The 24,669-nt window shown below is 41.2% G+C and overlaps 1 protein-coding gene across 1 annotated transcript in view; it reads left to right on the top strand.

The window, feature by feature from the left end:
• Positions 1–24,418, top strand: part of xkr6b (XK, Kell blood group complex subunit-related family, member 6b) — a 55,663-nt gene extending 31,245 nt beyond the window's left edge. Inside the window, exons 2-3 of the mRNA XM_028604623.1 lie at positions 16,700–16,896; positions 17,643–24,418. Coding sequence (XP_028460424.1) covers positions 16,700–16,896; positions 17,643–18,613 — 1,168 coding nt within the window. The 3' untranslated portion in view covers positions 18,614–24,418. The remainder of the gene's footprint in view (positions 1–16,699; positions 16,897–17,642) is intronic.
• Positions 24,419–24,669: the final 251 nt, after the last annotated feature.

Below are 24,669 nucleotides of genomic sequence, written 5' to 3'. Positions count from 1 at the left end.
TTAAAGATGAAGCTATGAAGTTACAGTTAGGAGGCAGTTTGCTTAGCTTAGCATAAAGTCTGGAAACAGGTGGAGAAAGCACAAAGCTAGCCTGGCTCTGTCTGAAGGTAAATGAATCCCCCTACCAGCACCTATGAAGCTCACTAATTACTTTGTCCGTTCATTCTGTATAAAAAGCTAAGCGTAAAATCATCAAGTTGTGTTTTTAGTTTAGCACTGGACTATTTCTTGGCCAGGAGCAGTGACTCTTTATGCTAAGCTACACTAAGCTAACTGACTACTGGCTGTAGCTTCACATTTAACGGACAGACATGAGAGTAGAGAGCCAGAAAGCATGGATGTTGTGAGGTGTTTCTGGTATCTTCTGACTGATGCCAGTGATGTTTTGACAATTGAATCTTGCTTAAAGAGAGAGGAGATGACACGCAGCAAAGGGCCGCAGGTCAGATTCGAAACCCAGACGGCTGCAAAGGACTCTCTACCAGGTGAGCTAGAGGTCGCCCCCAGACAGTGTATTTTTTGACATCCCGTCAAGATTACACTACTATCTTTAAACTATTCTATGAAAACACACACATCCCTCCTGTCAGGTTGTCAATACATCATACATACTACTGTCTTTTCAATACACAGTGTATCTTATCACACATCACAGCCCTTTCTTTTTACCCTGAGGCACAGCAAAGGAGATATAGCTTAGCTGCTATCATACACACTTATTTTATCGATACGACAAGTATGACTGCATGAGTTATGTTTCTGTCTGCTCAAACAGCCAATCATTTACTCCTCCTTGCGCTGATGGAGTCCCCTCAGATGGGGCAGAGGCCTTGATCCAGTGTCTGGTGGGGGGCTTTGCCCTGTCAGCATCCGATCTTCATAGATTCATGTAACAAAGGAAGGGTTCCCAGGATACCTCTATCGATTGCCCCCCCATCCCTTTTTCCTTCCATCCTCCATCTAACCATCCCCCAACCCAGAAAGGTAGAGCAGACCCAGGAGTTCTCATCCTAGCTGAGTGTGTACATGTGTGTTGTGTCTGTGTGTGTGTGTGTGTGTGTGTGTGTGTGTGTGTGTGTGTGTGTGTGTGTGTGTGTGTGTGTGTGTGTGTGTGTGTGTGTGTGTGTGTGTGTGTGCGTTTTTAAGAGTTGGAAAAGCTGACACCATGAATCCAGGCTGCTGTCTCAGAGGATTTATATCATATTGTGTTAGCCGGTGTTTGGGTGATGGGAGGAAGCTGTTTATGGGGCTGAAAATGCTGTAATGGGCAGGAGAGATATTTCTTTCCACCACAGCTTTGTGTGTGTGTGTGTGTGTGTGTGTGTGTGTGTGTGTGTGTGTGTGTGTGTGTGTGTGTGTGTGTGTGTGTGTGTGTGTGTGTGTGTGTTCCTCAAGCAAACTATGATGACTCTTAATTTTTTTCCTCAAGTTCAGTAACTATATCTCTCAGCCCTATACATCACTAGTGCATGTATGTGACCTTAAAGTACCCTGCACAGAGCTAAAGTAGCTCTGGATTAGTCGTTATGGTGACCACTTAATGTGCTTTCTCTTCTCTCTGTCTGTCTCTAACTCCCATTCCCTGCGCCTGCCAGGCTGACATTTTGATCTGTCACAACAGGTTTTGCTCAGTGGGCCTGTCAGTTACTCGCTGTTGGGGGCTCACACATATGCTTTGTGTCATTGGATCCCCTCAGGTTAGCAAAGGGATCAGGGCTTTCCCATAGTGACACTGTCTGATGGTGTGAAGCCTAGTGTAAAAATCTGATTGTGTGTGTGTGTGTGTGTGTGTGTGTGTGTGTGCGTGCGCGCGCGCATGTGTGTGCATGTCATTTGTTTTACTTGAATGGGAAAGACACGTCTGTGTGCAAGTGTCTTTAGTAAAGGTGTTTTATGTGTATTCAGCACAGCAGTCATATTCATGACATGCTTTGGGAATTGACATGTTGGTCTGTGCTAAAGCCTAATATGGTTGCGTTTGTGCACACATTTTATGTGTGTGTGTGTGTGTGTGTGTGTGTGTGTGTGTGTGTGTGTGTGTGTGACAGAGATATTGTGCACTGATACTATTGTGTAAGATTGAAAATTTGATAAGCTTATTGAAATTGATCCTTTAGTCTGTACCTGTGTTTCACTGTTTTACTGTGTGTGTGTGTGTGTGTGTGTGTGTGTGTGTGTGTGTGTGTGTGTGTGTGTGCGTGCGTGCGTGTGTATTTGTGTGTCCTGAAAAGCCTCAATAGCGACAGCAGTGTCACTTATGATGGATGACGTGACATATACCGCATGTCAATAATGAGCTAGCTTGCTTTCCTCTCATACATTCACTCCTTCCTCTTAGAGGAGAAGAGCTCCTATCTTTCCAATTAGCACGCCATGTGACAAATCTTCCTCTTCAGTCAGTGCGCAGTGTGAAAATAGGGTAGTGTTGAAGCTGCTGTGTGTGGGAGCTTTCCACATTTTCCCGGGGGTATATTCCCTAAAGAGGAAGATTAATATATCAATGGATGACTTGATCATAGTCAAACATACACATGTGCTGGTGTGTGTGTGCGTTTGTGAGTGAGAGCATGTGCACAGTTCTAGGGAGCCGCCTCCTTTATTTGCATGTCTGGAGCGAACATCTATCATCATCATCAAGGGGCTGCAAAACAGCGAGGCAGGCAGGCGCCGCCGCCGCTCTCGGGAGAGAGACTGAACACACTTTCAAACCTTTACTGCAGCGTTATCAAACGTTTCCTAAATGCCGTCACCTCGGGGGAAAGGCACAGTACACACACACGCATGCACAGATGCAAACAATTCTGTTTAATATCCTTTTTGACTGTATTTTCCCATCATTCACTTTGTCACCCCATCATAAAACATATACAGTAATATAAGAACACCTGAAGAAACATCAAGCACTAAATGATAATGATAAAAATGTTCTTTTCCTTCATCTACAGAATATTTTTTGGATTGCTGATGGCCAGAGTGGCTCAATCCATTTTTGGGAGCAAGCGGGGATTACTGGGCAGTAATAGTGAGGGGAGGGGAGCACCAATATGGTACAGCCTGATAGATAGAGGAGAGGAGCAAGAGACAGTGTGTGTGAGTGGAATAGTAAAAAGAGCCACGAGAAGAGGAGGGGAGGGGTGCATGGTGGGAGGAAGGGAGCGGTGTTCGAAGGAGGGAGGAGTGTGGTGGAGTGGAGGCACAGAGCCAGAAAATTGCATTGCGTGCTCGGTGATTAGTTTACCTCCTGGGTTTCATTCTCTCTCACTCCCCTTCTCTCACTCCCCAGGTTCTTTTCTACCTCTAGTAGCTTTTCCTTGTGTCTTTGTCTTGCCACTTTCGCTGCCTCTCGCCTCCTTCCACTTCCTGTGTCACTAGATCACACTGTCACTTCTCTCTATTCTCTCCTCCTCTCGCCTGCTCTCCTTCACTTTCTTGGCAGTTATCTCCACTGTCTCCCTTTTCTATCTCTGCCTCACCCCCCACCCACCCCACCTTCTTTTCCTTCTTGTATGCTGACTTGGCTCTCGCCTCTATTCTTGTGTTATCTTCTGGGCTTGAAAAATGCATAATGCCACCTAAACTGCATGCAAGCATCAAACCTTGAAAAAAAAATGCAGTGAGGTGGTTATGTATTTTTTGGTTATAGTGGCGCTAAAAACTCACAGGCACAAAGGAGATTTACACAGATAACTTTCAATCAGTCAGTAAATCAGGAAAGCATTTTAACACCATAAACCAGCCCTGCTAATTATAGTCTTAAGAGCAATAAACGTGAGCTTCAAGTGTCTCGTAGTACAACAGAAGTGCTGACACTGAATGGAAGCCAGCCTCCACAGCCCTTTTTGGTTTGGTGTTCTTTGAAAAGCAAGTGGGTCAAGCCTTTTCTTCATAATCCGTACATAATCTGGCCCTTACTCGAGTTGAAGCAGCCACAAAAACAGTGCAGGGGGGGTGGGGAGATGGAGGGTGACAGACAGATAGCAAGGAAAGGGAGAGAGACAGAGGATGCTCCTTCAGGCTATCTGGGTATTTCCCTCCAAAGAAAGCATTTTAGGAAGCAGAAGGCCACAGAGTAATATATTGCTGTGTAACATGTAATAATCACTTATCCTAATATTTAGGCTTTGTTTCAGTGGCAGGGGATGTCATAATGACCTGTAGTGTGTGTGTGCGTGTGCCTCTAGTAAAATGTCTACAGTACATTTGATATAATGTGCTGTGTGTTTGAGAATGTAATTTAGAAATATCACTGCAACTGACACGTTAACCTTTAAAAAAACAAATCAAAAAGCTATTGCCCGCCAATTTCTCGAAAAAACTCACATCAAAAGGAATGAATACGAGAGTGAAGGTTATCCCAGCATGCAGTGGGTGAGAAGCATTTTGAATTGTTCATTTTACATCAAGTAACATTTCATTTTCTGTGTTTTAATGCTGAACCAATTCAGTCTGTCAGTTAATCTGCAACTATTTTAAGAATCAATTCATTTTTTAGACAAAATGCTAAATATTTCCTAGTTAGCTTCTCAATTGTAAGGATTTGCTGCTTTATTTTTACGTGTTATTAAATTGAATATTTGTAGGTGTTGGACTGATTGTCAAACACCATAGTGAAAGATAGAGAATCATAATCCACAAAAATAAAACATTATTTATCAATATATTCTTGGGCATCCTAATAGATGTAAATGCCCAGTGGTTTAGCAAACTGTTATGGGTATTTTTATAGACCAAAAAATCTATTTATTTATCAAAACAATATTCAGCAGATTAATTGTTAATGGAAGTTATCATTTGTTTATCAGTGTTTGTTAAAAGTGATTTTTTTTACAGTAAATGTTTTTTACAGAAATTCATGTTCTCTCACTGAAAATAGATTTAGACGTGCAAAACCAGGTGATATCTGATCCATAGCTAGATCTACTTCTTAATTATCTTATATTTAGAGTTCAGGCCAAGGTAACGGCAGATTTAGGGTATATTTTCAATCTCTGTGTAATCTGTTGGTCGGAGGCACATTATGTAGTTTTAATTGTAACTGTTGAATCAAATCAATCATTTAATTAAGCCTGTCCTGCATTTGATTACCCATCTGGATATTGGAGAGTGCAGCCCCATCGCTGTTGATAGCTGCTAATGCCCAGGCAGCTGAAGTGATCAATAGCATTCTGTATCTGAAAGGCAACTACCCTTCTCTTTAGCACTGATACAGAATCTGCACCTCCTTATCCGCATCATGCTTTAGTCCATTATTGGAGAATGACTCCAAATTATCTTAGATCAGCCTGAATCTCTGGCTATCGTCCATCTAAAGGCAGAGGCCTTGATCATGTGACTCGTTTACATTGTCCACTCCTCTTCTTCTTTACTTTCTCTTATCCTTTCTACAGTATTCTTCCTCTTTCTTCTCCTCCTCCCTTGTCCAACATCATCGTATGCTCTCTATTTCTTTTTACCCTCTTCTCACTGCTTCCCAGTTGTCTTAGTAGTGAAACAATGTCACGTGATCACAGTGCAATGAGTTGGGGTACCTGAGGACCGTTGCTAATGGTGACAAATGACTGGCTGTGCACAGAGGAAAAGAGAAAGAGAGGCGAGCTACTAAACATGCACGGGGTCAGTGTTTGTGCTCAGTGCACAGAAACAGAATGTTTTTCACACGTCATTCTAGGATAGGAGAAAAAAACTGTGGGTTGTTTTGCATTACTTTAAACCAATCACAATTGTCTTGGGCGGCGCAAAGTTAACTGTTCACACAAGAAAGTAACGTGAGCTATTTAAATTAGCCGGATACGTTGTTTAACATAATTTTCTCTTACCAGAGCGTGTACTTCGTCCATAGCAATCCACGCCAATTGGTCCCAAAATGTTCCAGTTAGACAGTACCGCAAACATATTCCTTGTAAGAACCAAGCAGTCCTGCCTTATTGCAAGATCCACATTTTCTTCAAAACATGCCATTTTTAGCGTGTAGCTTGCTCGAAGGTTGTTGTTGTTTCCTACAGTGAAGGGATTTGGAGAACGGCAACTCACAGAGAGCGGAAAGTGAGGGGCAAAACCTGACATCTGGTTTAATCCTGGAAATGTACTTCCGTTGAGCCAGACTAACATTAGGTTAACTGAGCTAATAGCTAATAGCGCAAACACGTTCCAGATTGCCGCCCAACATTTGTTTTGTCAAACGATAATAGTTTTAGTGCTACACAATGTAGGAGAAATGGGGAAAAAACAACCAAACCTCTTTTTCTTTCGTTTTGGGAGTGTTGACATATTATTCCAAGATCGTTACCCCCACTGCTAGCATTGTAGTCAAATCATTTGAATAGCCAAAATTAGCTACTTTTGTTGTGTTACATATGTGTAGCATTAGCAAGTGTAACCAGATACTGTACATCCAATATACAACACAGCAGTGTATAGTTTTTTGTAAATGAGCTGAAGTGATTGTATTAATGTTAAAATTGCCTTTTATTTTGTAACTGCTAGCAATGGTGGCTTGCATCCAATTGCCGTAGGTTTGATGACACTTTTGTAGTTCTTTTCAACAAGTAGGAAATATTGTAGCTTCCAATTCACCTTATTCCACGTGTCAACAAGGGGGGCGCCATGGTTGTTCCGTTTTGTCTTCAAACTTCCGGTTGAGCAACTCTGTCCATTGCAGTACATTGGCACATTAGCTATTTTAGTGAAGATGTCCAGCATTATGTTGTCGGTGCGAGGCTGTCACAACAATTGGATTAAAAGACGAATATCTTTGCAACAATACTGTGTTGTCCATGGGAAAACCAGGGCAGAATGTTGTGGGGCAGCTTTTAATCTTTATCCTCCACCATCCAGCGATGAGGACTGGTGTATGTGGCTGAAGGCGCTAAACTTGAAGAAACCTCCGAAAAAGTCCTACGTCTGTTCTTTTCATTTTTCATTAATTTTTAGATATTGATAAGCCTCCATGCTCTTATAATTCTTAATGGCTGCCCCATCAACGCCCATCAATAGCACTAAATAATTAAAAATATCCCCATATGACACCTGAGGCCACCGCTGCATGTCATCTACCCACTCGGTGGAGTTCATTAGCCTCGGGTGGCGAAATATAATCCCTCCATCCGACCTTTCAATGTTGCTTTTCGTCTCTTCCCACGTTAGCCTCTCCATCCTAATTCGCCGGATTTTTCCACATAGCTAACTAGCCGTAGCTAGCCGAACGGAAGTTTAAAGACAAAGCGGAAGACAATACATTTTAAAAATGGGCGGAATAAGGTGAATATCTTGGACACGGAATCGCAACTCGGAGGCTGACGTGAACGGTTTCTCCCACTTAGCTAAAAAAAAACTTGATGATTGATACGATTTGACGTAGACACCGCCTGCCTTGTCTTCAATTTTAAGATTAAGCCCATCTGAATAAAACCTATTCTGATTAACTGAAACAAGCCATGACTGTGTGACAGTGAGACAGCATACACAATACCAGGGCCCTGAAACCGAAGCAGCTAAATGGAATTCAGCCATGATTAATTGTAGTGTGTGCACCTGTGATTCACCTACTGCAACATGCTCTAATGTTTTCTGTAAAAAATGCCCATTATTCCTCGATGATTTCCAAAGAAATAAAAGTGAAATAAATATAAGTAAACAAATCACTTCTTCGAATAGGCCACACAAAATTATGTATGTGTATGACGTGTTATAATTACAGTGATAATATTTAGTTAAGACGTCGGAAGTGGTTAACCAGTACACACTCAACGAACTGACAGGGTGGAGCAGACTTGACACAGCATCTCTCATCTCAGCTTGCCGCTCCCCATCGCTTTCAGCTCGCATCATGTCAACCTGGTCTCCATTCAACATTCCAGCAGCTCTCGGCGTAGCAATTGCCCAAAGGCACTGGTCACAGACCGTTGTGTGTTTGTATGTGAGTGTATCTGACTTGCCTGTGGGACTCAGATCCCAACTCAGCCAGACTTTCATCCAGGGCTCTTCATCGCCATAAGGAGGATAAAGACATATTTGATGTAGGATCAGTGGTACACTGTTAAAGGGGAAGCCCATTGAGCCACAAAGTGTTTTTGGTTGGTGCAAAAATCCCTCGTCTTGACATACATAAACGTAAGCCTTTTTTCATACTATGTTACATTTGTATTACCTATTCCTCTCCCATAAAAGCTAAGATGCTGAGTTGAAGAGATGTTCAATATAACAGTTTTCTTTGGCGCTGTACACATTTGCGAATGGTGATTAACACAACACTGACATCACTGTTAAATTCCCGCTGGAGCTGTGATACTTTCATTCAGTGGAAATGGCAAAAGAATGGCAGATTTGTGAGACGGCCTGCTGAAGTGTCCTTGAGCAAGACACTGAATCCCTGCCAGCTTTTCTATAGCTGACCCATACTGCTGACTTCACTACGGCTGAGGGAAAATCAGAATCACTAGAAATACTACTAATTTAGCTATAGACAGCAACCTGTGTGTTCCCATTGCTATCATCATCATCATCATCATCATCATCATCATCATCATCATCATCATCAACAGTGTTGTGCAAGTTACTTTCAAAATGTAATACATTATAGATTACTAGTTACTGTCATTTGAGAGTAATTAGTTACATTACAATATTACTGTCTCTGAATTGTAATGCGTTACACTACTTTTGCATTACCTTTGAGTTACTTTCACCAAAATAATAGCGGAAGTTTGACTTGGCAGCTAGCTTGGGAATTTCACCACCGGATCAATAAAGTCTCCTCTTTATCCACTTTGATACATCATAGATTATTCATAATATTTTGTATAATTAATATGGATATGCAAAGTAACTAAAGCTATAAAAAATAGATAAGTAAAACGTACAATATACAAATAGGAGAAAATGAAAATACTCAATTAAAAGTATCTTATGGTTGTATTGAAGTACGGCATTGTTGTAAAATGTTTATTTAAAGCACTTGAATAAGAAATTCATGTTGTTTAGTTTAAAACAGTCTAAAGGAAATGGTCAATTATAGTGTGATTAAAACTAACTATTTACATTATTTACAGTACTTGATTTAGAGCTGATATGTGAAAAGGTCCACACCCTTATTTTTTACAGTAATATAGTTTTACCATGAGTTTTACTGCGAACCGTCACAGGAAGTGCTTTTATTTTGAAGTAGCCTACACGGAAGTTGTCTGTTGTGTACTCTTGCTAGCTTACTGAGATGCAACTATGGATGCAACATGTCCGTCAAGCTAAGTTGCTCACTTTCTTGTTTGTAAAACTGCAACTGTAATAATTATTACCGTTCATGACAGTAACATATTGAACAGTAAATGGTCACAGTAAAAGTCAAGCCTTTTGGTCGTCATTCGAAGCAGTTCCACTACAGGCATAGTTACTCTCCACGGCTGATAAACTGCAATGATTTACGTGTAACAACCTAAACATTAATTCCCGAAATGTTTAAATCTGTCAGCGGCTCGGACACACAGCTGTCCGAGCTGACGTACCGTCACCTGTTGGGACACAGATGTTATGAAATAATACGCACGGCTTTTTTTTTTCCTGTGAACAAATGCTTAGCGGTTTTTGGGAAATTCTTAAAAAATGTTGCATTAAAATGCGTTGTAACTCGCGTTACTGAGATTGTAACGGGTAATAATATTACCGAAATGTAATAAGTAATGCGTTATATTACTGCGTTACAGCAAAAAGGAATACATTACTGTAATTGCGTTACTTTTGTAACGCGTTACTCCCAACACTGATCATCAACACGTTTTGCTTCACACAAATGCAGTTTATAAAGGCTTAGCATTATAAAAGAGGACAATATTGTCTGTTTTTTGTTCTAAGTGAGAATGATTGCTACTTCATAATTCTGGTATTTTCAAGTAAAAGAAGGATAACTTAAAGTCTCTTTCCCGAAATTCATTCTTGGTGCCGAATTACTAGCCTCGTGAGACCGTCCTGATCTCGCGAGCTCCAGTTTTCCACTCGCAGATCAGTCTGGCATCTTGAGGCAGAGAAAATTTGGAGCCGTTAGCCAAACGACCGGGCCAATCAGCGTTGGTTTTGAGGTGGGTTAGGTGGTGATAGACAGATGGTTTATCCAATCAGCTGACCAGTATTATCAGCCAGCGGTAGCCCTAATTCTGTTAGCCGCTCGCTAATGCTTTTTTTCTCTTGGATCCTTCTTTTGGAATATGGTCCGGGAACCTGAAATGGTGCCTTTTATTCTTAAATTCTCGTTACAGAAACGACAAATATCCTTTACCGACATGTTGCTTGCATGCTGAGCTAACGAGCTATGCTTTGCCTGCAGCAGCAGGGGCGGGCTTGTGGTTGTATTTTCACACGCTTCGTGGATCTGATTTGTTGATTTGGCCCATCTATCACCAACATAGGTGATAGACAGATGGTTCATCCAATCAAATAACCAGTATTCCGCCCCTTCCCAAAAGTTCTCCAACGGAAAGTTCCCAGATGGATATGCCGAGCAAATGCGAAGCAATCCATCTGGCGGAGTCAGGTTACAGAATTACAGCCACTAGAGCCAGTCCCACAATGAACTTTCCTTAGTATGTGCCATTTCTGTGTCTGTAGCTATTGAGGAGGAGAGAGGGGGGGTCAAGGTGGAGGGTGGGGGTGTGGCCTTGACCAACTGCCACTTTGCTCGTTTGAAAGCCATGATGTCTCTCTCTCATGGGTGGACAAAATTCTCTGGGCGGGCAAAGCAGAGAAAGGGGAGGTAACCAGATTCCAGATCGGCCCATCTGGGCTTTCATTTTCTCAAAGGCAGAGCAGAATACCCAGGGCTCGGTTTACACCTATCACCATTTCTAGCCACTGGGGGACCATAGGCAGGCTGAGGGAACGCATATTAATGTTAAAAAACCTCATAAAGTGACATTTTCATGCCATGGGACCTTTAAATTTAGAGCAGCTAAAAGGCGAGAAAGAAAAGTTTAAATTCTGCAAACTTTTTTAATCCTGCACACCTGGCCACCTGCTCTGTTTAAAGCATACTGACTCCTTCAGACAGGCAGCGGACTGTGCAGACCTAGAGGGAAGAATTGAGAAATAAATTGATCTTTATCGTGTCACTTTTCCACACTTTACACTAACAGTTACACACTAGAATCCTAGAATGTTATGGACATGGAGAACCGACTAGATTAGAGATATTTGAATAGGGGGATTTCATGTAAAAAGGGAGACTCAGGTAGGACCAAAATGCGTGAGAAATCTTCTGACCAGAGCTCCCAGATCAATATGCAGTGGGGATGATTGTTTTCATTGTTGATTTCTCTGTCAATATTTTTTTTCAATTAATCGTTTTGTCTATAAAACATCTGAAACAGTTTAGAAAATGATCCATTACAATTTCATACAGACAATGACGTTTTCGAATTACTTCAACATTCCAAAAACCCTAAAATGTTCAATTTACTACAATGCAAAACAAGGAAAAGCAGTACATTCTCTAATTTTAGAAGCTTGAAACATCAAATGTTTGGCAATGAATTGATTATTACAGTAGTTGCAGATTCATTTTCAGTCAATTAACTTATTAATAAATTGACTAATCGTTGCAAGCATTAATATGCAGGTACATTGAGTTTCTAGTAATGCATCTTAGAATGGTTTGCAACTCTTTTCAATGTTTCAGTTCTCACAGTAATTGTTACTCCAGTTGTGCAGTGAGTCTGTACTTTCATGTCAGCATCTAGTCAAGGGCAATATTTTTTTCAAATGGTGGATGGAAACAGACAACAGAAATAAAGAACATGACAGTGTTTTCTAAAGTTGCATTCATGATGGACATAATTGCTGATATAATCTTACTGGTCAATGAATGATGAAAAAGACAGAGCCAAACAGTACATGTAGAGAGGAAACAGAACAGCCATGAATCAGTAGCTGCTGTAACTGCTACCCCATTCCCACACCCTCCACCGCTTTCCTCAGAGAAAAAAAATCAGTATCGAAGAAGAAAAAAAATTTCCGCACACAGAAATTGAATTCTGTCCTGGAAGCGAGGCGGGGTCTTTGGGAGAGAAAGACACAGAGAAGCAAAGATATCGAGCAAAAGCGGGAGAGAAATTTAAATCTCCCTGATAAAGGAGGTTCAAACCTTATTGAGAGTCAATGTGCGGCCGCTCGGAGTGACTCAGGGTGTGACTCATTGCAGCTGGCATTGCCTGCACCTTACACACACACACATGCTCACACACACACACACACACACACACACACACACACAAGCTCACACACACACGCTCACACTTTTTCATAAACCCTCAGGCCTTGTGTATGTTATGTGTCCCTTGTGCTTAGCAGTCTGCCGGATTCCACCTGTTAACAGACGATGCATAAACTGCTTCATGCTGCTCTAATGGTACTAGTGATCTTCTTATGAATCAGCTTATGACAAGATATATGCAGTCTGAGCTGCTTAGCCTTCCCACTAGCATGACTTAGAAAACAGATGCTGTTAAACTTGGCTAGGTTTGTATTTGTGTGTGAGAGAGATACTTCTAACCACCCACTCAAGGGATTTGTGTAAGGGTGTTTGAATGAGTCATCGGTCAATTTTCTTTGGGACAAGGGAGGGACAACATGGCCAAGTCGTCCACATGGTGTGTGTGTGTGTGTGTGTTTCCACCTGTCCCTCACTGGCTCATTTTCAGATCTCAAAATGTCTACTCATGCAAACCTTGTAATTACAGTTTCATGTATCTTGCAGCAACGTCTACCTTTGGATCGTCAATTACTGATGCAGGCAAATTTTTCTGAAGATGGTGTGTGTGTGTGTGTGTGTGTGTGTGTGGGGGGGGTGAGTAATGGTTGCCTGTGTTTCGACAGTAACGGCAGACCGCTGAGCTTGGAACATGACCCGGGCACAGCGTCTAGCTGTTAGGCCATGCGTACGCTGTTAAACGAGCCATGAATGATCGCTATGATCTCGCCACAAATAATTCATGAGGAGCCCTGTAGAGGAGCTATGGAGCTAAAAGGGAAGTGGGCTGGGCAGTGAGGGGGGGAAGCATCAAGAAGTGGGCCGCAGCCTAAGTATCTCGAGGGCGGGAGGCGAGGGGAGGAAGACAGAGCGGGATCCATCTAACGTGTGTCTGGAACAGAAAGGAAATCCCCTATTACCTACAGCGCTGACAAGTATGTTTGTGCACATGTGTGTGTGTGTGTGTGCTTATTTTTAGAGAGCCATTTGTGTTACTACATGTGAAAAAGCCACAGTGGGAGTGTTAAAAGCGTGCATCACAATCGGTGGATGTGTCTGAGATTCTTGCAATGTGTGTGTTGGAGACGTAATGGAGTGAGTTCTGATTTTTCTGACAGCCGTGAATCCCAAAGTGTTCAACTGTACAAGTTTTTTTTGTGCTGAAACCAAGGGAATATGAACTAATAACGTTTACTATCAGAAAGGAAAGTTGTGGATGTAAATTACTGGATGGATGGTGCAACATTCTGTACAAACATCCATGGCTCCCAGAGGATGTATCCTAATGACTTTGGTGATCCTACAACTTTTACTTTAGTGCCACTATGACTTTTGCATTTGTGGTTCTAAGTTAGATGTCTCAACAATTGTTGGATCCATTCCAATGAAATTAGGTAGGCTACCAGATGAATTTAACAACTTGTCTTCTATTGCAAATTTTCATTTGTCCAATACTTCAGTTTATGACTAAATACCTGCAAAACGAATGACATATCAGCCTCAGCTGTACTTTACACCTTAAACATGTTAGCTTTGCCATTGTGAGCATTGTAGCAGGCTGCCATTAGGATTTAGCTCAAAGCACCGCTGTGCCCCAGTACAGCCTCACAGAGCTGCTAACATGGCTGTAGAGACCTGTTTTTTCATGAAGATTACTGTTCCTGACGGAGGCACTACAGACCAGTGAGACATATCAGTGGAACACACAGACTAATGGAAATTGGGGGATGGAGACAAAAGGCCTGTGTAGGTCTCTGTGGCATGTCATTAGTGAGGGAGAGGGGTTGACTTGCTCCATCTGACATTTACCAGTGCAACTGAAAATGTCATGGAATGCCAGCCTTTAACTCTGGATATAATGGTGCCTCTTACAGCCCAGAGCTATTGATCCCGAAAAACTTTTGTCCATTTTTTTCCCCCTCTCTTGTTCCCCCTTGTCCACTGTCCTGAGAAAGACCACCATCCCGGTGCTCCTAAATTCCCTCACTCACCCAGACCTTTCTCTGTTTTTAATTACACCATGTGTTAGCAGCCTTGGCTCAGTGGGTAGAGGATGCCTGAACAGATATTTTGTGTATGTTTTGTTACATGGATAATAACTGTATGTTTGCGCTACATGGTATAACAAAACTTGTGAATTTTGGCTAGAATGATTCACTGCACATTTGTCAGCCACATCTATACATGAGTCATCAAGCGTCCACACTAATGTTGTGGCTACAGTTGCTGTGTGTGGAAGTTTTTGTTCCATTTCTCCAGTTTCTTTCACACCTTGAGGGGAACTCTGGCTGTCTTTCCAGGTTAGCTAATTGACTGACTGACTAAGTGGACCACATAGAGGTTTGCCAACATTTTGTCAGAAAAGCAGAGGGAGCTTTGTTGTGGGCCGGGAAAAAAAAAAGACCAATCCGGTTTAGTTTCCTAGTTTGTGCTCAGATGTGTCACATTTCCTTATACATGTCACATTTATACGTCTTTTTTGTGTGATCTCTCACTAGAACATGCAGTTTTTTTTGGCCATGAAACCATTATTTGATCACAAGAGAAGTCCTCTGCAAAACTCTGCAAAAACAATAACCTTGAAAACATTTTCTCGTGGTTGTAAGATAATTGTTTTCTGATCCCAGGAAAACAAAGTGTATGTCGAGATCATTCACTATTTTGTGAGCACAAGTAAACCAAAAAAGTGAGAAGCAATTCTCTCTCAGGCCTTCCACGTGTACCAGATGTATTTCACGATCCCATTATCGCATTTAGCTGAATGTCTATGGAGTTGTATTGTAGGAAGTGGTTAATGCTTAAATCTTAGCCAGAACAATAACCAAAAGCAATCAGACCCTACTAGACGATGCATTCTTTACAGTGCACTGCTCTCAACCTCAATTCAAATTAAACAGTAATCTCTTCCCCAATAGCTAATGCAGAAGCTAATTATGTTGAAAACCACTCATAAGCATTTTCTGGTTTTGTTTGCTATGCTGCAGTGAATTTGTGCCTCACTTTTAGAAACTGAATTTAGATCCAATGTCTCTCAATTTGTTTTGGGGAGTGCTACTGTCTAGTCTATTTCTGTCATTGCTTCACTTTTGTCCTTGGTTGACTGCCTTCACATCAAGTGCTGGATTTATTTGGCCACTCTGCCAGCTCAGGCAAATAGGCCCTGCAGCTACCACCCAATATGCAAGGGCTGAATCCAGTGTAAAGAGAACTATAAACCACTATAACTGGCATACTGGTTTCAGTGATTTTCTCTCTGGGTTAACATGTTTGAAGAGTTAAAGTTGTGATTGGAGAGAATAAAAGCGAGCAAGACTGCAGTTTTCCTTGTTTTTGTTGCATTGATTTTCTTTTGTTGGATGGATTGATGTTTTTTACCTTGCATTTTCAAGCTTGCCGTGTCCTGTTCCTGTCTGCTAAATGTTTTCCTCATAGCTATTTGTTGTCTTCTACTGTGCGCGTTAATTGGTTTTGTGCACAGAAGAGCGTCGCTCCGACTGCAGTTACTTTTCGAAATCCATATTCAAAGAAGATTATGATCTTAATTAGCTATATCACAGCCCCGGGCATATTACATTTTTGCCCAGCAGTTCACAATGCCATCAAAGCAGTGGTACAGCTTTGATGGCAACAGGAGCTTGATTCAATTAGCTGCCACTTCTCAGCGGCATTACCTACCGTCTCCCTGGCTTAACCAAACTCACTTCAGCGTTATGAAACCACATAAGTCATGAAAATAGCCAGTCCAGCTGACAATATGGCTCATGTGGTGCACTTAAGAGAATGACCATTTTCATGCTTACTATATGTACACTATAACAAGTTTAATAACCACCTTCAGAGGTGGATGATTGTCAAATGTTTTTAATTTCGCCAATACTGCTTTACACAACGTAGTCAAACTGTGGAGTAAAGCTGCTAAAATTTGCAAGTAGTTACTTGGTGCCTAGGCAAGCTAGTTCTAGTTGGATGTACTTTGTAGAATGATGGGCAAGAGAAGAGGTGAAGTTTTCTGTAAGGATTTTTCTTTTAAATTTAAGTTTAGGGCAATTTTTCTTATATTATCATAATTACATTGCTGTTTTTTATTTGTTCCATTTTATCACTACAGCTTCCTGCAAGGTGTTTGTGTTCACAAACGTTTATGTGGCAATCAGTCCACACATTTTTGTCAAATCCTTTAAATGTTTAATCCATTAAAACTTATTCAACTTTATTCATCTGCAAAAATCTTAACATTTAAACTTACCATGAATGCAGTGCTATATTTTACTGTGTATTAAAAAGTGTAGCTAAGTATGCCCTCTAGTGTTGTATAAACTCAATGTGCAGGTGTGCTGAACAGTGAATTTATGCATATTATTTGGGTCGCAAAGATGTAATATTGATGCCGAGTGTCCTTGTGCCGTTAGGGTCAAATACAGTGAAATACTTAATGGATTGTCTAACTGTCCGTCCTTTCTCTCTCTACAGGTACATCCGCACCATGTACCTCGGTATACAAAGTCACCGTCAGAAGGAGAACCAGCGGCGTTTTTACTGGGCTATGATGTATGAGTATGCCGATGTCAACATGCTGCGACTGCTAGAGACCTTCTTAGAAAGCGCCCCTCAGCTGGTGCTGCAGCTCTGCATCATGATCCAGAGCAACAAGGCTGAGTGGCTGCAGTGTAAGGGCTTTCCTACGGCTCTAAACGAGCAGCACTAGTCTTATTTTGTTTGTGTGTAGTTCAAGACATCTCTCACATCCTTCTTTTTTACATTATGTCATACTGTGGTTATCGCATGATGCTGAGATGCTCTTTCTGTGAAGTTCACATATCGCTTTATTTAAAGTGTGCAATATTCTTCACTGTTGGATCTTATTTCCAACATTCATCACTCTTGTTATTGAAACCATTTTTACAATTCCAGTTTCCTAGCGCAATACAGCTCCCCAAGGAAGGCAATTCAATCATAACAAGCGATATCCTTCCCTGTCTGGGTGTCTATAGAAATGCCATCAATACATTTTCTGAGAGGCACCATGCTGCTGCTCTGCAGATAATCCTCTATCATTTTTCATGCAGCAGGTTACTGCTCTGACATATCTGCTGTCTCTACTATTATACACATCTAAAGGAAACTGAAATGGTGCCCTAAATGGAGACTGTGTTGACTGAGAGACCTATGATGATCTTGGTAATAATATGGCTTTGCAAAAGGTGATAGATTGCTGTGGCTGAAATAAAAGCCACTGTATACAGTAAGTGGAATGTCAGCCAAGTCAAGATTCAACTATAATTCTTTGGGTTATGCTGTATACTTAAAATGAAAACTGGATATTTCTTTCTATTTCTTTTTAGAACCATCTCACAGCATCTGTCAGTATCGCTCATTCTTCTTTTACTCTTTCTCTCTCTGTCTATATTCCCAGGTGTTTCTGCCATGTCCTCCCTCCTGTCCCTGGCCTGGGTGCTAGCGTCTTACCACAAACTCCTGCGTGATTCACGTGACGACAAGAAGAGTATGAGTTATCGAGGTGCCCTGGTGCATCTGTTCTGGCGCCTTTTTACCATCTCCTCACGGGTGCTCTCCCTTGCTCTATTTGCCTCGGTTTTCCACATCTACTTTGGCATTTTTGTGGTGCTCCATTGGTGTGCCATGGCTTTCTGGGTCATCCATGGCGGCACCGACTTCTGCATGTCCAAGTGGGAGGAGGTATTGTTCAACATGGTGGTGGGCGTGGTCTACGTCTTCTGTTGGTTCAATGTACGTGCGGGCCGGGCGCGGTACAGAATGGTGGCCTATTACACAGTAGTACTGTTAGAGAATGCCATCCTCAGCCTCCTTTGGTATGCGTACCGTGACCCAGTCACCACTGACGCCTATGCTTCTTTTGCCCTCTGTGGCGTCTTCCTGTGCTTTGCCTCAGGTGTGGCCTGTATGGTTCTCTATTACGGGGTTCTACACCCCATGGGCCCCCGGCTGAGGGTGCTGGCCAGCTCCTGCTGTGCTGAGCTTCTGTGGGGCCTTCCATTACCCCCCGAGGCCGAGCCCATGGCTCCTACACCAGGGCCACGTGGCTCTCAGGCCACCCCCACACGGGGTCTGGCAGGGGAACACGAAGAGTCAGATGAAACAGCCACAGACACCTGCCTTCCGGTTTTCCAGGTGAGGTCCACAGAGCCTGTGGATGCAGCTGGCAGGCCAATCCGGCCTGAGGGTCCTTTCATCAAGATAGACATGCCCAGAAAACGCTACCCAGCCTGGGATGCACACTTTGTGGATCGGCGCCTGCGTAGGACCATAAATGTGCTGCAGTACATTAGCCCGAACGCGGTGGGCATCAGGTATAGGGACGGTCCGCTTCTTTATGAACTCCTGCAGTACGAATCCTCCCTCTGAAGGCATCTTCTCCCTCAACTCTGTCACCTCCTCTCACACAATATGATGCACATGCCTTTCCTTTCTTTCACACTGCTCTTCCTCCTCTCCAGATATTATCTCAGCTCTCTCCTTCTCTCCACTCTGATTATTCAATTTCCCTGCAGGAGATGTGTGTTAGTCAAAGGAAAGTCCGTCATGACAGTCTAAACACGCAGTCATGATTTATTTTTGGAAAAAGCATACAGTAAAGAGAGAGAAAATTTTTAACCTACAGTATCTGATGTGATATACAGTATACAGAAGTACCATATAAATCCCTCTACATTGATAGAGGAGGGTTCTGTATGAGTGTGTAGATAATATATGAATGTTTCATTATGAAATGTGTTTAATGCATTATATTGTATTGGTGATTCAACCTGTGAATACTTGTGAAGGGCATATTGTATGTCCCTGTGACATGGGACCGGCGCAAAGCCTGATGGGAATGATGGAGGAGAGTCCCAGAGGGGGCAGGTCTTTGCACATCCCAACATTTACTGCCACTGTATATGTCAATTATTGAAATGTATGATAATGTTTACCAAGTCCTTAGCCCATGAATTACAAAGCACTGAAATGTCTATCGTGATACTGTAAATTGCAGAAAGGACACAATCAAAGATGTGTCTTAGAGAAGCATTTCAAAAATGGATTTTCCCTCTGTGAGCTTACGTGGCTCAAGTGTATCCTGGCTGTACTATTTTTGTCCAAAATCCTTAATTGTAATCGCATCATGTATGGAAGAAAAAAGAAGCACACTGACCTTCGATCAGTTCCACCCACACATTTAATTTCTACAGTGCATACTGCCCTCCAGTGGAGGCTAGCTGTAAGAGCACACCTTATTTGGTCATTTTTGCCAGTAGTTCCTGATTTAAAAAAAAAAAAAAAAAAACACAATGAAACAAATGTAGAATGTAGTTGACATGAGCACAACATTTTCTAAATTGATGGGTAGAAAATTATGATAAAAAAAACATTCCAAAGCCTTTTTCTAAAAGATTGTAAGTGTCTATTAAAGGGTAGAGGGTAAAAATGTGTGTTAACACATTTTAGTTTGAAGTGCAAAGACAGGCTTCAAGGAATCCTCCACCATTCCCTTCTGTATCCTAGAAAGTACTCCCTAATACAACCTCCTTGTTTTGTTTTCCTATCAACAAATGTTTTAGGTTGATTAATATATGCTTACTGGGTGCAAAGCCTTGTAATAAGTTCTTGAAAAAAAGACAATTCTGAGAAGATATTTCTATGCTATTATACTTCAGTGCATATGTGTGTCCACATTTATAGTCATTGACATAACTATATTTTGCCAGACCACACACTTTTTTACATAACTAAAAATGTGTGCAGTGCAGTGTTAAAAGTTATTCTCCTCAACATCAGTGTGCCCTCATAGAGGTTATACTCTTATATGGGTGTACAGGGCAACTGTTCTGGCACCAGCTAGCGCAGTTGAAACAAAGCCAAATCACATCTAACAGTACTGTCTTTCCAAGTTATCTGCCCCCTTGAACCAATAGAATGAGTCCTTGCAAAACGTGTGCCATCTATAGGCCAGATAAACATTTCCCAGATTTACATGCGGGAGCTCTCCACTACGGTTACCCACGGGACGACTACTGTATTCACTCATGACAAAAATGAAATCAAATTTCAAAAACATGCCCTCTAAGTCACTTGACTTAAATTTCCAGAGAGGGCTACGGAACAATTCATGAGAAAAATGAATGCATTTCATACTCCAATTTTATCTACTTACTCAATGATTCATCCAAATATATAATGTGTGTTTTTTACATTGCAGTGTTTGCCATGACTTTAGTATGAGGCATTAGTACAAATGCGCCCAACAAGGGGTGCCCAAGAGCCCTACACAAAACAGAGATTTCTTTCTCCTGGCTGACTGGCTTTCTGCTTAGCTGTTGCCACATGCGCCTGCTAACATCGTACTGTAAAAGGCAGATGCCATGTTAAGTCCAGGTCAAAGGTGAGAGGGGGTTTTTGCCAGGGGTGGAAAAGAACAGGAGGACAGATTGTGATAAAGGGCTTGACTGGAGCATATGTGTAGGATTCCTTTACCTCTAGGAGTGTTTACCTCTTAGCACATACTGTTCAACCTACAGTATGTATTAGGGGATGCAATTGTGCTTGAGTGGTGGTGGTGTGTTCGCATACTTGTCTTGTGTGTCTCCTCAGCCCTTTCCCACAGTTCTGTTCTCTCGCCGATTGTTCGGCTCCATCCTCGGTTGCTGCTCCGCCCTCTTCTCCATCTCTTCGGTGCTGGGCCTTGGTGCACTCCCGTGAAACACTCTCACACTCTCTGGTAACTGAACAATGGGGTTTGAGGCTGAACAACTGGAGATCCTGACATGAGAACATGCAATGAGGTACACTGCCATAACCAAGAGCTTCAACATCCAGGGTCTTCCACCCTTCAGCTTAAAAGCGATGTTCAGCCCTGAGTAATTGAGAACTGTTGGGTCAGCTAGGGTGGAGCAAACATCCATCACACCATATGTATAGATATACATGAGTATGCAAACAACCAACTTGTTCATTGTTTACCATAGTAGCCAGAGTAGTTCCTCTCTGTTGTAGTGAATGAACAGCCATGTTAATAGTTAGTCAATTAATGAATAATAAGTATTGTCAAACTAAAAAAAAAATACTAAGCAAAACAGCCAATATAGGGGTTCCTCAGGACCAACAAACAAGACCACTGAACCAGCTGACTCAGGGGTGTCTCAATGCAGTTCTCATCCCCAGGCATGTCCTCAAGGGTCTCCATTTTTTCCTTAACATATTGCATCCTGGACCACTCCTCGGCTGGGATTGTATCACTAAATTTTGATTTGCACGTTTGTTTTCTTGGGAATGATTATTATACGTTTTTTGTGGTAGTTGGCTGCCTGGCATTTGGTGCATCCTTTCTAAACACTGCTGACTTTTTCGAGACGTGGACACATGTCCAAATCAGGTGCAAATACACTGTGATTCATTCATTTGTGTGTGTGTGTGTGTGTGTGTGTGTGTGTGTGTGTGTGTGTGTGTGTGTGTGTGTGAGACAACGGTATTATATAGCATCGTAAACAAGATTATGTACAACTGGGCTGCATTTCGTCTAGTGGTAAAACGCAGAGTATTTATGCTTGCTTAACTGTGTCATTAGAATAGTAGTAATGGCGGTTAGTTACACTCATTGATTTTAATTTTACAGTGCAAAGAGTCTACAAGTCCGATTTTTTTATGAAACATGCAGTATATTTTACATATTTCTACAGAACAATTATAGTTTTACCACATTCTGTAGCTAGTAAAAAGCATTAGATAAAAGCTGGTTAATAAGTGGGTTTTGATTTTGTATTTTTCCTTAAAATTATACATGGGTTTTAAGAGCTAAGCTACACAAGAGTGCAAGTAAAAGCCGTTACTATACAGTGTAGTAGTAAGGCTGCCACACTTTATACCATAATCAAGGGCACAAAGAAATCCCCTGCAGAGAATTGTTTTTGTCAGGTTACCTGCCCAGTTCCACATCCCTCGACAGCCACAACACACAGCAAGAGCATTTGAACAGCAAGCTTGTTCTTCTCAGTCCTTGTTGTGCCTTGTCACTTTGGGTGCTTTAATCCAGCCATGGCAGCCAGGTCCGCAAACAACAATGCCAATGTATTTCTTTACTTGTTTCATGTGCCACCACATTCACCAAGACGATGACAACACCAAACAATATTCTTCTTGTAGGTCTCCTCAAACCAGATCAAGCCAAGTTCTCAATACTGTCAGCTCACACCTTAGTCGACAACAACATTTAGTTTACCGTTTCATCCAAGTTGTCATCAATAGGACTGCACTGTTTCCTAGTTACAGTGTTACAACTAAACTTCACAGTGTGACAGAACCAAGTGGTGGGTATAGTGTGAAACCCAGTTATTGGCTCTATCAAAGACATAGGAGGAAAAAGTAAGGCAATACTGAACATCTTCTGTACTTGAACATAGGGTTCCTCATCTTTATTACATTTGAGCAAGCTGAAACACAACAGCCCCAGTTGATTCAGCAAGTTACAAATTAGCAGTTTGGACTGAGCTCAAAAGCATTAGTTTTGGACTGTTTGATGGATAGTCTTAACAAATGCCAGCCACGATACCAAGCGATTTGGTCAATGATTGTTTTGTACTTTTGTCTATGCCTTTACATCTTCTTCTGTCTTGCAATGATGAATGATTTGTAGTGCCAAGACGTAAACTTTGTGTCTTTTGTCTCGTGTGAAGAAAAAAAAAAACATTCTCTCGCCAAAATAATAACGCCTGCAGTTGGAATAAAACATGGAGGAAGTCAATGATGACAAAATGCGCAAAAAAAAAATCACTTATGTTGCATTTTCTTACAATGGAATGATGAAACAGGCCCAATCACTGATTCACTTTTAAATAACCTCATTTCCTGGTTTTCCAACCACCTCCCAGCATGCCTTTAAAAGTCATTGTGAGGTGACCCTCAACATTTAGCATGTAAGTGCTCTCAACTGCACAACAAACCCTCTGATTTCTGCATTAATGTGTAGCAGCAGGTCATTGTAGTGTTTGACTTGGTTTAAGTATGTACCTTAGTGTCATGACCATCTGTTTGACCACTGGAGCAGTATGTTCAGATGATAAAACGGTGCATTTTCTTCTTTTACTTTTGATCCTTCTTTGATTTCTGTTAATAACCTGGTGCTGAATTTAAAAGGTGCTACCACTGTGGACTGCAGTCCACTTTTTAGCTTTCTGATAGCAGCCTTCCGGTTGACTGAGAGGGCCTGTGCCCCGCAAACTTGCAGTCTCAAAATGCTCTAGAGCTAGCACCTCAAATCCACACAGTTTACAGCAGAACTCAACTCTTAATGGTGCCATTTTGATTTTCCAACCTTCACAAAAAAAAAAAAAAAAAACATTTACTCTGTGTGTATATATACTTTAATATACTGGTTTCAGCATACAGTATGTTTTAATTTTACTATGATTCAATCTGCACTAGGATTTTTTTCTTTCTTTTCTCTGAGAGACTGAAACTGGCAGATGATAAAATGCATCTTTTTGGCAAACGCACAGGAGCACAAATGTACTATTGCTAATGGAATTTGGGTAAAAAAATTATATAGAATGTGATTGCTGTGTTGTAAATTCCTGTCATCTATATGTCCTTAATCTGTGTGTATCTATTTTTGTTGTTATTGTAGAATTGGCTGTAATATTTTGTTTGAAAATGTATTTGATATTCCAATGAAGCGACTATGGTTGTCATATTAATTGCTGCTGATTTTTGAAATTGTTATCAAAGGTGTTGGGAAATATTGCTTTGTTTATATTCAATCAATTTCTAGATTGTGTTAGCTTGTTGGTGTATTTCACAAATCTATCAGGATACTCCCTAGACTATATGATTTATCCGGGGTATTCCAAAAGTTGGCATAATGTCAGTAAGCAAATTCGCTACAATCTGTAGCATCTTTATGAAAGTGTACTCATACAGCTTATGTTCTAACTGAGAACATATAAGGAAAGATTTCTTTGTTGTTGTTGAATATAAAATGTAAGTAAATTGTTTCATGGAATCCCCGTTCTTTAAAAAAAGCAAAACTGATGTCCTATTTTTGGGAACAATATGAATATTATTAATAACATATGGTGCTACAGTTCTTTTTGTATGTTTTGGTTTTTAGATGAAAAGAGAAATATTATGCTGAAAATGTAATGTTAAGCCTTACTGTAGATTCATATATCAGACTGTTCATCCCAGAAGAGAAAATAAATATAGTATTTGAAAGTGCAATATAGCAGTATTGTATTTACATGCACGTTTCACATTTCAACAGATCAACAACAATATACGGCCTGCAAAGGTGTAAATGTGAGCCTACACACAGTAAATGCATACTAATCTAATGCTTTACAGTAAACATTTAAGCTTGTGAATACTTAATTTAGCTAATTAAAAGGCCTGCAAACTCACACAGGTGTTTTACTTTGATTACATCTCTGTAG

This window comes from Perca flavescens, chromosome 18 (genome assembly GCF_004354835.1).
Source record: "Perca flavescens isolate YP-PL-M2 chromosome 18, PFLA_1.0, whole genome shotgun sequence".
In the NCBI taxonomy this organism is placed as follows: Eukaryota; Metazoa; Chordata; class Actinopteri; order Perciformes; family Percidae; genus Perca; species Perca flavescens.
This window is presented reverse-complemented; position numbering and strand designations above follow the sequence as displayed.